Genomic DNA, 15,088 nt, shown 5'->3' with positions numbered 1-15,088 from the left:
GCTCCAAGTAGGAGTTGTGTACTTTTCCCCCGATAGTCTTTTACTTTTTAAACATCTGATGGCAAGACGTTTTGGTGCCTTAAAAAAATTCTGAATGAATTTGTCTGAACAATGGAGGATGTGGCTGAGCATGCAATATGCACATTGTCCACAAGGTGGAGTTATTTACCAGGACTTGTAGTCCGGGACCATCCTGACAGACTTTTAACCTAAAGCAACAGGCAGACGCTGTTTAACGGCCCCTCAAACAAGTAAAAAAAACAACCCTATTTATTTTACAAAAAATTACCTAACCACTGGCCTACTATTCATTGCCTAAGAGTTTGTGTTTTAATGTATATTGGGACTGAGAAAAGACGGAGAAGTTTGTTGTTTCTTGTGACCTTCGTGTCACCTTTGTCCTACTTGTAGTGATACCTGGTAAGTTCAAGAGTTTAATAGACTAATGTTTCTGCTTTATTGTTAGCTTAAAGTTGAAGTTGCTAGTTTGCTTAAACTGTCTCATTATTGAGCATTTCCTGTGTTTGAAAACTGCTTTATTGTTCTTTAATTTCTATCATGTTTAGCTGGTATTATTCAGGCGTGTCCACTATTTTCCCTCACTGCTTCACACACTAACACTCACAAAAACACACAATAACAGGAGCCAGGTTGCAGCCATAGCAACTGTTCTCCTTAAAGTGGTGTGGATGGAAAGCAGAGGGCTGCTGCTGCTCTGAACTCCACACCCCTTCCTCCTCCTCCGCCGCCGCCCAGTCTCGCCAGGTTCAAGGTACGGGAGTGTCCGTCTGTCTCTGTGTTTTGAGTCTGCCTTTGTCTGCCTGTGATGGACGAGGCAGAGGACGGCGAGGAGGAGCCCAAATTCCAGCGCCCTCGACCAGCACCTCCTCAAGTAAGCGAGGATCATGGGAGCTGTGGAGAAACCACGATGAAGAAATTAACAGGAGGAGGCGGAGCCGCGACCATTGCGCGCAAAAACTCCAACAGCAATGAGCTGTGGCTCCTGAGAGGCGAGGACTCCGCACCTGTCAGTGGCAGTGGCAGCAGAGCCTGTGCTCTGTTGTGCCAGAGGGCTGCTGCTGCTGGCGGCTCACAGTCTGGAGATCCAGTGTCAGAGGCGGCAGTGAGAGGAGAAGCAGCCATCGGTATGATATGCAACAAAAACGGAGACTGTAGAAGGGACCCGACCAGTTCAGGGAGCCTCTCCTCCCTCATCTCGAAGCAGGAGAGGCAGGCAGATGGAGGAGTAGTGGAGGAGGACTGCAAGGGGCAGGCAGCAGTCATGGACGGCTACATCACCTCAGCGGGGTCCCTGACTCAAGGGGCCGAGGTCAAGACCGCGGCGACGGAGAAGAAAGACTCCAGAGTGTCCTTCTCCAACGCCTCAGCTAGTAAAGGGCAGACCCCAAGTCAGCAGTCGAGAAACTCGGTGACATTCTCCAAAGCGGAGGAAGGCTCTCAGATAGTTCCGGACGATGGAGACTCCAGAGGGAATCAGACCTATATGCAGCGGCAGTTCAGCTCCATGCTTCAGCCGGGGGTTAACAAGTTCTCCCTGCGCATGTTTGGCAGCCAGAAGGCTGTGGAGAAGGAGCAGGAGCGCGTCAAGTCAGCGGGGAACTGGATCATCCACCCATACAGCGACTTCAGGTATGGGTCAAACTCTGTTAAGTTCATACACAATCCATGGTCATAGTTTACAACACAAACCCTCATACCTTTTCACTCCACACCAAACTTCACAGACAAGACTGGAAGGATAATAGTTTTGGAATGGGCTATAAAGACACACCGGGGGAAGATGCCCAGGAAGTCATATACAACTAAAAGTAAAACAAGACAACTGTAGATCAATAAATCCAAACAAGTTTTTATTAAGTTGGAGCTTTAGAGGAGTTTGACTGTTTCTTAAAACCAAAACTTTTAATCATACTAATACCAAATAATGTAAACTTGTCCACTCTGGAGCTTAATGGTCATTTCAGTACATTAAAATGTATCATTTTAGTTAGTAGATAGTCCTTTTCCTTTAAGTTTTTTCATTAAGGAAAGGAGGCTACATAGCAAACAATCCCACAAAATCTTGCTCACATTTTCATATCTGTACATAGCTGCAGTATGGTATGTATTTTAACTGTAACATCCAGGAAAAAGAAAAGTTTTCCAACTTGGAAAAGTTGCATTCTTGGGTTGGAATGAGCCTAAACATATGTTTCAGCACCAAGGAGAGCTCCTTTTATCATCGTCTGGAATTTAAATCCAGCTTTTTGAGCTCTCTTGTTCTTGAAACATGGTGTTATACAATAGTATTTAATGTTTAAAAGGGGTAATTATGTCAGGGAACATTCAAAACTGAACAATAGCACTTTTTCTGAGTCGGGTCATGACTCAGCATTGCTTTTCAGTCCTTTTTCCCCACCAGAGACAGACATGTGAGTGAAACCTTAAAAGCAGCAAAGACAAGAGCAGTTAGATCTGCTACTGGAATTCTTTTAAACATAGGTTAATCTGCTAGATGTTTTCTTGGTTGATTATTAGGTTTAAAATGCTAGGAAATAATGCGGATCAGTATTTCTTTTCAGTTCCTTTACCAGATGTTTTAAAGAACAGCTGCAGCTCCTCACCTGAGTATATTTAAAATCTCAGCTCCCGTACTGATTGATGGAGTGTGACATATTTGCTAATTAATTTTCTGATTAATGACTTTTCAGTAATCTCCATAACCAGTCATTCTCACTTATACTACACTGCTTGCTGATCTAAACGACATCAGTTAAATGTGACATGATCACTTCGTGAGGGTTGTTCATACAAAAATGGAAACAACTAAGACTCAGTCACACAAAATTGTATCTGAGTGCTGAGACATCCTCTGTCAGAGGTTGAGTATTATGGGTACCTTTGTCTGTTGTTATTCGATTTAGGATGAATTGCGCCCAGCTTATCTTTCCTGTTATATCTCTGTCTCTCTGTTCGTCCTTGGCTTGAATCAGGGGGTATAGGTTACATCACCAGGAGAGGATACCTCACAGGCAGTGATATGTCAGGGTTTTGTTTAGGGATGGGAGTTTAAATAGACCCTAGCTAAGTCTCTATCCCCTCTGATTTCAGGTTCTACTGGGACTTCACCATGCTCATGTTCATGGTGGGCAACCTGATCATCATCCCTGTGGGCATCACCTTCTTTAAAGATGAGACCACCACGCCCTGGATCATCTTCAATGTGGTTTCCGACACTTTCTTCCTAATGGACCTGGTGCTGAACTTCAGGACTGGCATTGTGTTTGAGGACAACACTGAGATCATACTAGACCCCGAGAAGATTAAGAAGAAGTACCTGAAGACCTGGTTCGTGGTAGACTTTGTGTCCTCCATACCTGTGGATTATATCTTTCTCATCGTGGAGAAAGGCATCGACTCAGAGGTGTACAAGACGGCCCGGGCGCTCCGCATCGTCCGCTTCACTAAGATCCTCAGTCTGCTGCGACTGTTGAGGCTGTCCAGGCTCATTCGCTACATCCACCAATGGGAGGAGGTAGGTTGGGATTCAATAATGGATAGATGATAGAGCATTATTCATCTTTGGTGTTAAGTTAGTGAAAACATGTGCCTAGAACACTGCCAGTAGGAAAATTATGTAGTGGTTTATGGAAAGAGACAAATGGAAAAAACGTAGCAATGCATTTGTAACATTCCTGATGAGAGAAGTAACAGTCTCTATTGCAGTGCAGAAACATAGTTGTTAGTTGTGTTTAATGTTTAATATTTAAACAATAACTTTAAGTGGTATTTAACTTTAATTATGACCTATACTGTCATTCATTAGCAATTGCCAAAATTGTTATGGCAATTTGGAACTTCTACTTTGAAAAATGAGTATCAGTGACACAAAAGCATGTGCCCAATTCTTTGTGATTTTGCTGTCCATGTTTTAATGGTAGTGCAGTCAGTCTATTAAAATAATTAGTCTAATTGATTATAGGCTGCTTAATTAATTAATCACAATTTTTTTAATTTGATAAAGATGGCATTACTGGTAGAGTTGATAATATTAGTAACAAAACAATCAGAAACAACATGTTTCTGAATGGCATCAAAACCTTTTACTAGCTTTTGAAACAGGAGAAGCTGAAACTGTTGGCAGATTGTCCACTTACTAGTCAGTCTAGGATGGTGTTAATCTGTAGAATATGGATTTTATCCTTAAAATTGTAAAAAATTAGGGGCACAGAGAATTTTTGAGCGTTCAACCAAAGTTACAAAGCTACTTTAGCTGGTTGTGTGATTAATCCACGTACATTTCTAATCATATTTTTCACCTGTGATTAATTAACTGAACATTTTTACTGCACTTATTAATAAGTTATGATTACAGTATATGGACGGTAAATCAACCAAAAGAGGCAAAAATTTGACTTAAAACTACCAAGATCTCACTTCCTGTACATTTTAGAGGGTGGTCCCAAGAGGATTTTTTATGGGTCTAGTCATGATACATATGTGTATCAATTTTCATGCACGTCAATCAAACCTGTGGGCGGGGCAACTGATTACCAGGTTTTGAATGCAAATGCATGGACACCAGAATACAAGAGTTTTGGCCAAGACTGATGAGTTGAGCTAAACTCAAGGAGTTTTCTTTTGGTTTAAGGCCCCCAAAACAAGTCACAAAGTGTCTGAAAAATAATAATTCCTTCAAGTTCAAAAGGGTTTGCGCACCAGTTGGTGCTTGGGATCTAAATATGGTAATGTGCCATCATCATCATAATTATTTTGCATCTTTGTAAAATATCACGAGATTCAGTTATCAAAAACAGTTGTTTGGAAAGCCTAATGTTTAGAAGGAGTACGCTTTCCTTGTGCCTGCATCAGATCCATTTTTTATCGCTTGTCTGATTGGGATCTGCTCCCGCATTTATGGGGAGCTCCCCTCGCCTTTGCCCCTTCCTTCTGCCAAGTCTCATAAAAACTTGGCCCCTAATTTTCCCTTTATCCTGCAAGAAAAGCAGAAAACCCTACAGACTAAACACATAACCTCCTTGGCAGCGATAGAAAGAGAAACTAATCTGACTGTGCTTGAATTGATAAAACAATATTTGGATTCCAGTTCATATTATGTGAGTAATTCTGTTTGTACACGAGGAAAATCCTGCACTGTATAATTACTTCTTGACATACTAAAAAAGGAGTTTTCATGTTGTATAACAACATGGCTGATAGCTGAATAATAGCTCATCATAACCTAACCCAGTGTGCTCAGTTCATGAAAAATTCATCTGTGCTTATCAGTAGGAAAGTGTAAAGGGATTTTCCATGGAATGAGCACAGCCACCAGGGCCACTCTGATTGTTTTTTTACTTTTCATTGATAGAAATTCCTTATGTTCTTTATTTGTTTAAATGTGACTTTTCAACCAATCAGAACATCTAACAGCTGGAAATGGATGCTGGCTAACTCAAGTACACTGCTTTCTGATGACATTACACATCAGGAAATAAGGTTTGTCTATAGATAGCTGCATCATCCATCATATGTTTATGTGCTACACAAACACAATTAACCCTCGCCTGCTGTATGCATGCGCCTGTGTGTACAAACTGAGGATTCCTCTTTGGACAAACCCAGCATCTATGAATAAACGTGCGTTTCCTCACTGTGAAAATAACCACCATGCTCAAATGATTACATAGTGGTAATTTGAGCCTGACGGGAGCCCTGATTACCAAGTCAAACACTCACAACTCAATGCTCTTTTGCTCCGACTCAGCCCAGCGCCGATCAGCTTAGTCCTGAGCTCTGCTCTGCTCAGCACCATCCAAACATGGCTGGCTGTGGTTCACCTTTGCCTTCCTCAGCTCAGCTTAGCCCAGGTTGGCTCAGCTCTTTTCAGATGGGTTTTCCTGTAAGATCATCTTAGTGTTGCAGTGATTTTACTGATTAACTCAGCTGCATGCAAACAAGGGTTTGGAATGGAAGGTTAACTCACAGTACTGTACGATGGATGATACAGGAAACATGGGCAAAATGACAATAATATTACAATTCAGCAAATTTGAGATTATTTGAATGATTTATTACAGGAGAACCATCTTTAAACATTATAATTTCTGATTAATCCGATTGATGTATCATAATACTGAGTTCACACTTCGTTTTTGCCATTTGTTATTTGTATTCTATACAGTTTTTTCAAAGACCTGAGATTTTATTCAATTTATGAAAATAAAATCTTTTATTGCATTTTTATGACAACTTCTGACATCTTTATTTTTCTTTATAAATAAAAAGTAGTCATCAATATTATTATTATTCTATCATTAGTCAATAATAAAACAACCACATGTATTTTTCCTTTTGAAAACTTAAGGTCATTTGCTGAAAATGTTGGAAGATTCAATGTTTGGATATTTCAGGGAATCTGCCTGTAAATTTTCAAATATTTTTATAGAAATTTAGGAAAAGTTTTATATTTTTCAGTTTCATTTGAAAATTTAAGGGAAATTAGCTTGATTTTTTTTTTTTTTTTGCATTTTCATGGGAATTTAGGAAAGTTGTTCGGATATTTGTTGAACTTTGGAAATCCTTGGGGTCTTTTCATGGAAATTAGGGAAATTAATTTGTACATTTTTGGGAATTTGATTCGGGATGGGGGGGGGGGTGATTTTCATGGACAGGATCTCAAGCCGCAGTCAGGGGGAGAAGGGTTCCCAGTTTGGAGAGCTCCGAAATTTCATCTCTGCACTGTGATGATTTGTGGCTTAGTGCAAAGCCGCTGGTAAGAGAATAAGCACCTCCAAGTCTGAGGCCATGGTCGTCTGCTGAAAAGTGGTGGATTGCTCCATCTGGGTGGGGAGTGAGTCTTTGCCCCAAGTGAAGGACTTCAAGGTAGGGTAGAATGGACCATGAGTTTGACAGGTGGATTGATGCAGCATCAGCAGTTTTGCAGGCGCTGTATCATACTGCTGTGGTGAAGAGGGAACTCAGCAAAAGGCACAGCTTTCGATTTACCATTTGATCTGTGTTCAAACCCTTACCTACAGTCATGAACTCTGAGTAATGACCAAAAGAATGAGATCATGGGTTCAAGGGGTTGAAATGAGATTCCTCAGGAGGGTGTCTGGGCTCAGCCTTAGAGATAGAAGCTCAGACATCCGGAGGGATGTCAAAGAAGAGCCGCTGCTCCTTTGTATTGAATGGAGCCAGTTGAGGTGGTTCAAGTACTGATCAGGATGCCTCCTTGTCGTCCCCCTGTGGCACATCCAACTGGGAGGAAACCCTGGGGTAGACCCAGGACTCGCTGGAGGGCTTAGGCTATACATCCCATCCGGCGTGGGAATTCCTCAGAATCTCTTAAAAGGAACTGGTAAATGTTGTTGGGGAGAGGGATGTCTGGGTTGACTTAATTTACCTGCTGCCACCACAGCTTGACCCCAGATAAGCAAAGAAGATGGATAGAGGGTGTTCTTTAAGATTTTGAATAGAATTTTCATGGAAATTTCAGAAAAGTGTTTGGATGTTTCTGTCATTTTCATGGAATTTTTAGGAATCTATTTTAAAATTTTGCCGAACTCACTAAGAAATTTTGTGGAATTTTGTAAGAAATGTGGAGACTTTCCCTTAAAATTTTCAGGAGTTGGGGTGAGACATGCAGGAAAGACACCATAGGTCGGATCTGAACCCAGGCCGCCCATGCACATTGGCCACAAACAAAATGTTAGGCCATCTGCCCCCCTGGGGATTTTTTTAACTGAAATTTTTAGAAATTATTTTAAAATTTCCCTGAAACATTGGGTATTGAATAAATTTTGGGGTCTGATACTTTAAGATATGTTTAAATATGAGGAAAAAGAGGACACACAACTAAATCATGGTTTTAAAGTGGTGCAGAAAATGCACAGAACACTTCAATAAAATAGATCAGAAACCAGGAAAAAAATGTTTACGTTTAAAATATTCTTATCCATAGAATTATTACAGATTGAAGTTTTTCATGGATTGATCAAACAGTTGTTGCTGAAGACAAAGACAACATTTAAATGGACTTTACATGTCAAAAAATATGATTCTGCAGGTTTGACTGCAGGGAAACCTCAATATCAATATTCGGCACCAGTAATTTAAAAATTTGACCGCTGGTCAGAGTGATAGTACGTGTCTATATTAATGATGTGTCCCACATTTACTCACTCTGACTAAAAGACGCTGCTTTAGGACCATGATTACAAAGGGATCTTATGTAATTTTGACTCTATCTGCAGATAGATGGAATCGTGCGTTTGTTCTGAGACCAAAACAGAAGCAGAGATAAAGTACTGTCAGGAATAACAAGAGCAATTTCCTGAAGCAGGAAGCCTCTATTAGTGCTCCCCACTCCCTCACAGGATGCCTTTTACATGGGCGACATCAAAAATGGTGGATGGGTGGAGAATATGCACGTCAGTGCCAGTGGAGATTGGTGGTGTGAATTAAACTTGTCAGGCTCAATAGTTTTTGCTGAATAACTGTTTGAATTATCTGGATCACTGTGTATTTAACCATGTGCAGCCGAGAGGACTAGGAAGTAGTTTATCAGTGGGTTTCAGGCTGTGAGTTGTAGTCTCGCTAATGTGCTTTGACCCAGATTGTGGTGTGACAGTGACACATGGCCAGGTGCTGTTCTGGTGTCGAGGGGGAGCATTAGTCCTGGAGCCTCATTAATCATGGTGGGAATGTTTCCTAATCACAGGGCAGGGCCTCACGATGTGTTTACCTTTTCACCTCTCCAAATTAGCCAAGGCCATTAGCCACTACAGGATATTCTATACATAGTAAAGTTTTTGGCATTTGAGCTTACTTTTGCTTAATCAAAGCTTTTACATTCAAGCTCCTTTGGTAAACATTTGATTTGTGTCAGTTTTAGCACGTCCATTGACAAAGTATGTATTTGTCTTGTCTTTATTATGAATCTTTAACAGGGAAAATGTAAAAGGCAGCCTAACACTCACTCCCTAACAGTGGTTACAGGAGTCAAATAATGAATATTAAGAAATAACCAATCTTATTCCTGATGGTCTTGTTTGCTTTTGAAGGCCATAAAGAGAAATCATTAATAACAGCTTGTTTCATAACCAGAAACTGCTCACAGGTGTATTTAAAATCCTTCAACCAGGATTTAATCTACCAATTAGAACTAACACTGCAATACTCAATCAAAATCATAAATCAGGGCAGTTCAGTCGCTCTTTTACAAAGACCTTAATAGTTGGACCTAGGAGTTTGTTAGCTTGATGCTAACTCCTAATGGAAAATTTCATTAACGGGGTAACATATTTGCATTGCTTCGTGCTAATTTGATTGGAAAAGATTTGTTTCCCTTGACAGTATGTTCTTTGCAATAGCAGTAAACTTGGTTGGGGTCAAGAAGTGATTTCTGTATCAAGAAACACTACCAAAAGGACCATGTTTGAGCTGTATACAGCTATGCCAAGAATTCGGAGTGCGAAAATAAAAAACAGCTACTTTTGTGTCCGGAAGTTGTGAAATATTCAGGTAAATAGAAAAGTTTTTCAAGAAACAAAACCCTCCAGAGAGGCAGCAGCAGGCAGGAATTAAAAATGCCTCCGTCTAAAGCCTGGACCTCATGTATGGTTCGTTTTCACAAAGCGACCAGTTTTGTTCAGTACAGTTTTGGCAAGAATAAGCACATGTGATTTTGCACATAGATCCTCCGCTGATGTCTGTCCAGTCTTGCTCGTTGTGACGAGAAATCCATCTCTTTTAAGGGATCCAGATCATTTGGCTCAGCTCAGTAGAGCTACTTGTTTGGCCTTCTAATGGCTCTTGAACTGGTACCAGTTTGCCTTTTTAAATGTGCATTAAATGACAAAAGGAGGAAAGGAAACTGGCACTCAAATGGGAGCTAGCTACGGTGGCTCACATATTAGAGCTGTAGTGTAGAACAGGCTTGTTCGTGAATGGCACATTATGACTCGGTCAAGGTTTATTTGGTGGATAGTACATAATTGTTTCAATTAAAAGCATGTGTATTCAAACCGTGGATTTTTTTTTTCCCTATGTTAAAGAGGCTTTGCTAGCCTACCTGTCAACCTTCATCTGACTAGACATCACTGGATGCCAGTAGGCCTGGGCAATATGGCCTAAATCTCATATCATGGTATTTTTCTTGCCTTTGACAGTAACGGCATTATATCACTACATTGGAAAATTAAAACGAGATAATGCTTTTTAAAACCAAATTCAGGTGTTACAAACCCCCTTCTCCCCTTTAAACAAGCATACTTAATTGATGTCTAAGCATTGAAGCACAGAAAGTATAGTAGCTCTGTACACTCACTGGCACCTCTGCTAAAGCTAAGCTAAATCAATGATTAACATGCTATTTCCAACAACTTCCTCACAGTAAAAGTCCAAAGTAGCTTGACTCAAAGGATGTGGCCATATCAGTTGTGAAAATAAAATGACTAAAACCCAGTTAATTTGGGTTACATTACTGAATGTTCTGTAAAAGACATAGGAGTTCATATCCATTGAGCGGTTCAGTGTCTGAGAGATACCAGTGTGCAACCCATTTTGCGCCCTTACCATAACCTCAGGATGCACCAAACCCCTATGTCCACTACGATTTGAGGGCCTGTTCAGTGCTGCTTGCATCCTTAGTTGAATTTAAATTTCCTGTGAGTTGGTGGGGCAGGATGGAGGAGTATGTTACACTGGCTGGCTTTGTTTTGGCACTGAAACCAACAGGGGACACCAGCACCCCAGGGTTCTGTGGTAGGCAGGGTTTGAAATTCAAACAGAGCAGTAAGTTTAGGGCAGCGAGGTCTCTGAGGTGAAGGGATGAGTCACCGAAAATCCCGACTCGGTCGCTCCTAAAAAACTGTAAATACACTGCAGACAGCGCTCGTTCAAATCTCCAGACGCACATACACTCACACTATCTGGCCTAGTTCACATGCAGGACAATCCTCTGGTCTCAAGTGAGAATAAGGCTTTTTATAATAAAAGAAACCACCAAATTGGCACATAAATCTACTCCCAGTATTCATGAATATTTCTATATAATATTCATATATGTGTGCAGCTTCTGGCCTACTTCCCTTGTATGACAGTTTTCTGTCCCTAGTGAGAAGTGCTTTTGCGAAGTGTGCTTTTGCTTACAGTTTAGCGAAGCTTCCAGTTGGCCCAGCTAAGCAAGGATTACACACAAATGCACACACATGCATGTAAATCTCCCTTTATACTCAGACACACAGTGGTAACAAGGCTGGGCCAGCAGCCAGCACCACCACAGTGTTTGGCTGGTGAGGCTGTGACCACGACAGCAGCTCCAGACAAATGAGGCATCTTACCTGAGGGAGGAAAATCTAAGAAAGGAAAGAAAGAGGTCCGGCCGACCTGTTAATTAAAGCTGGGAGTTTTATAATTAATGACAACAGTCCAAAGATTATGCTTGGTCATTTTCCTACAAAGAAATAATGAAACTTATCCTGACACATTATTCTGCTAAAATGGTAAAGTGACTTACAGCTCACCTGATCAAGAACAAAGTCAGCTGTTTTGTTTCTGATTATTTTTTTGCATGTTGGTATTGTTTGAAAATAAACCTGACCTCAGTCACTCTTTTTGTCATAAGGTAGACTGGATGTACATAATGTGTGCAGATGATTCATACATCTTGCCCACATCTGCACACATGTTACCTACACACAAATGTGCGAGAAATTCAGCCTTATCTGCAGTTTATGCAACATACTCACTAGAGGTGGAAGAAAAAAAAAATCAATTCTTAGATGCATCGTGATGTGAAGGTGGAAGATTCTGAATCAATTTATAAATGCCCAATAATTGATGATTGGTAATAATTATTTAAATATTTAATACTGTGGAATGGCAGGAACAAAAAGGTGGAACTCTGACACAGCGCATAACAGCAAGATTCAGATTACCAGTTGTTCATTCATAAAAAAGGACATTTCTACGTTTGTAATTTCAGATATGTTACAAGGAAATGATGCTGCTACCTTTGCTTCGGTGCAACTGTAACTTTCCAGTTTATACACATCTCCCGTTAGAGGATAGTGGAAATTTAATTTTTCCCTTTTTTTTTACACAAATGTAATGTTTTTATTATGTCTGACACAGTGAGAACAACAGAAGTGTAAAAACAAACCAAGTGCATCCAAATGCATAAATAATCGATTAAGAATCCAATCGTAGCCGTATGACTCGTAATTGAATCGATTCGTGAGGTGCCTAAAGATTCCCACCCTTAGTGTTGGTATGGTTATGATGACATATTTACAAGAACTTCTTTGTATTTTCCCCAAAAAGTCAAGCATGTACAAATGGAGGTAGGATGCGCCCTTTTTCCAGTCCAATATGGCACTTTTGTAAAGCCAACATAAGTGTCATATTGTGCAACAGATGGACATAATCATAAGAGACAAGACAGAAATACATTTAAAATGATTTGATGATTTGTCTGAGGTGTTACAAAGACGTTCATGGCCATTGTGAAGCCCAGAGACTTTTTCACTTGAGATACCTGTTAGTCTGATTTATCAGTAGATTATCATTCAGTAATAATAACCAACTTAAAACTTAAGTTATAGCAACAACACACTGATTAAAAACCAAACTGGCTGATGCAAATAGACTGAAATGGAAAAATTATTTTAATTTTAACATTTATTTTAAATAAATTGGCATTAAGAAACAGATAAATTCTCAGTCTTCTTTTTTTTTTTTTTAGACTGAATGCACCAGGAGACTAATTTTTCAAACCATCTGTAGAAGAGTTGAATTCCAGTTTCTGAGACCTCATCCTGCATTTGGACATGAGGAGCTGCTCTTCTGCCAGTCTAATGATGCATCACCCTGCAGTGCACTGGGGGGGGGTCGAACATGTGGTTTTCTCCTCGGCTGCTTGTTTATCACTTCACCTCCCAGGTCTGAAACCATGAGAGGTTATTTTGTAGGTGAGGTTAAAAGCAGTGAGGTAGTGTCAGGTGTACCTCTACAGAGACAGCTACAGGTTCTTCTTCTGCAGCCTGATTGACGGCAGAGGTTTCCAGCTGCAGAAGAAGAACCTGTAGCTGTCTCTGTAGAGAAAGGATGAAAGAAATGAAGAAAGGATGTTCATCAGCATCACCTGATGGAGAGTGTTTGACAGTAAAGAGGAGACTCAATCCAGGACGACTTTGGTGATGCTAACTGCCATCTCAGAGAGCTTCTGGAAAGGCATGTCACTGGATTTTGTCTTTTTAGGCACCCAAAGTGCCTGCAGGATCTTGGGTGCCACATCCAGGACAACCTTTTGTTGCCTCAGCTGTTTTGGGATTGGAGCCTCCTGTAGCTGCTCCACCAGGTACTTGGCATAATTATGAGCCTGGTTGACGATGTACTGATCTTCCTTATAGGTGCGAGGGATGTCTTCTGACGAGTCATGCCACTATTTGGCTTGAAACTCCACATTCTTCTTCCGCATGCTGTTGTTGATCTCCCTAATCAGCTTTGGAAGAGTTTTTACATCCTCCTCGTTGAAGTCCTCCATTTTGAACTCCCACGGCTGACCTCGTTCATTGATTCCACCACAAGTTCAGGTGGCTGGTCCTTTTGTTTGAGCTGTAAAAGCCCACGCACCACAGCCACCTTCACCTTGAAGGATTGGATAAGCCTGGCCTTCTCGCCCAACATCAGTGCCTGACCTCATAAATGCTCTACAGAATGAATGGGCACAAATTCCCACAAAAAACACTCTAAAATCTTGTGGAAAGCCTTTGAAGAAGAGTTGAGGGCTGTTAAAGCTGCAAAAGGGGGACAACTCCATATTAAAGGACATGTATGTGAATACAATGCCATTACAGTCCCTGTTGAAGTAATGGCCAGGTGGCTGCATATTTTTGTCCTTATGGTGTATCTCATCTTGCCCTTCTGCATTGTACAGTATCAAACTTCCCTCAATCACCTTTCAAGGCTGATATTTTTGCTGCGAATGGTAACTATCTGTAACTCACCATCAATCCCTTTATCTTTACTCCTCTTTATGTTTTTTAGCCAACTGTTTTGTTATTTCCTCTTAGGCTCTACTGTTTTGGCTCAATCTAAAAATTTTCTAAAATATTTTTTCCCAGACACAGCAGACAGCTGTTATTTTATTTTAAAAACCTCCGTGTACTGTCTGACTAGCATCAAAGCGAACACAAACAAAGCAAACAAGCAGACAAAAATAGAGGGAAAAATGTGAATACTGTAAATAATTAGCCAGGTGTCCAGAAACACAACTCTGAATGAATGTTAATACTGCTAAACAAATAGAGCACAGCATGTTACACAGAACAGAACTGCCATATCAACCGAATTACACAACATTCTGTCAGTGTTGTAGCTCCAATTTGTTCTGCTGCACAGAAGAGGCAAATAAATCCAAAAACTGTCGTTCAAAGACAGATGTTTAAAGAACCACAGTGGCCGTAGAGAAAGCATATGGTGTTTTATGCTGTTAGCTGGTATCTAACACGATAAGGAATAACATGTCACTTCGATAGATCTGACTTTCATCATGAGTTCCTCCTGCAAATTAAACGACATAATGACACAGGATACATGCTGTCAAAATATGTCTAAATTAACAGGCCACTGAAAGTAACTTTAAAGGCTTACTGTGTGACGTTTAGAGCAGATTTGCAGGCCAAAAGAAACACTCTCTTTGGACATGCTTCCTTTACCCTTCAGCTCCCACCTCCCCTCCTGCTTCCATACCTCCCCAGCTCCTCCCATCCCATTTAACCAGCCTGAGTCTGTGAGAGCAGCGAGTGCACACTGATAAACATCTGAAACAAGATTATGTGAAAAGTTGCAAGTCATCACCCAATACAGATGTGAAAAGCTTGTTTAACCATATTTAAAAAGACTCAAGGCTGTAATTTTTGCAAAAGGTCCTTCAACTAAGTACTGAGGAAAGGGTCTGAATACTTATGTCGATGTGTTATCTCATAAATTTCAAAAATCCAGTTTTTTCTAATCTTGTAGATCAATGAGAAAAATAAATTTAAACAACTGAAGCATTAGGCTGCAACATAAAAAAGTA

At 40.5% G+C, this 15,088-nt stretch overlaps 1 protein-coding gene across 1 annotated transcript in view; it reads left to right on the top strand.

Annotated features, from left to right (window-relative positions):
- The first annotated feature begins 826 nt into the window (after positions 1 to 826).
- Positions 827 to 15,088, top strand: part of hcn2b (hyperpolarization activated cyclic nucleotide-gated potassium channel 2b) — a 72,593-nt gene continuing 58,331 nt past the window's right edge. The window contains exons 1-2 of the mRNA XM_041791906.1: positions 827 to 1,650; positions 3,112 to 3,535. Coding sequence (XP_041647840.1) covers positions 827 to 1,650; positions 3,112 to 3,535 — 1,248 coding nt within the window. The remainder of the gene's footprint in view (positions 1,651 to 3,111; positions 3,536 to 15,088) is intronic.

Source organism: Cheilinus undulatus, linkage group 7, assembly GCF_018320785.1.
Source record: "Cheilinus undulatus linkage group 7, ASM1832078v1, whole genome shotgun sequence".
Classification (NCBI taxonomy): domain Eukaryota; kingdom Metazoa; phylum Chordata; class Actinopteri; order Labriformes; family Labridae; genus Cheilinus; species Cheilinus undulatus.
Note: the sequence above shows the minus strand (reverse complement) of the source record. Positions and strands in the feature narration are given on the sequence as shown.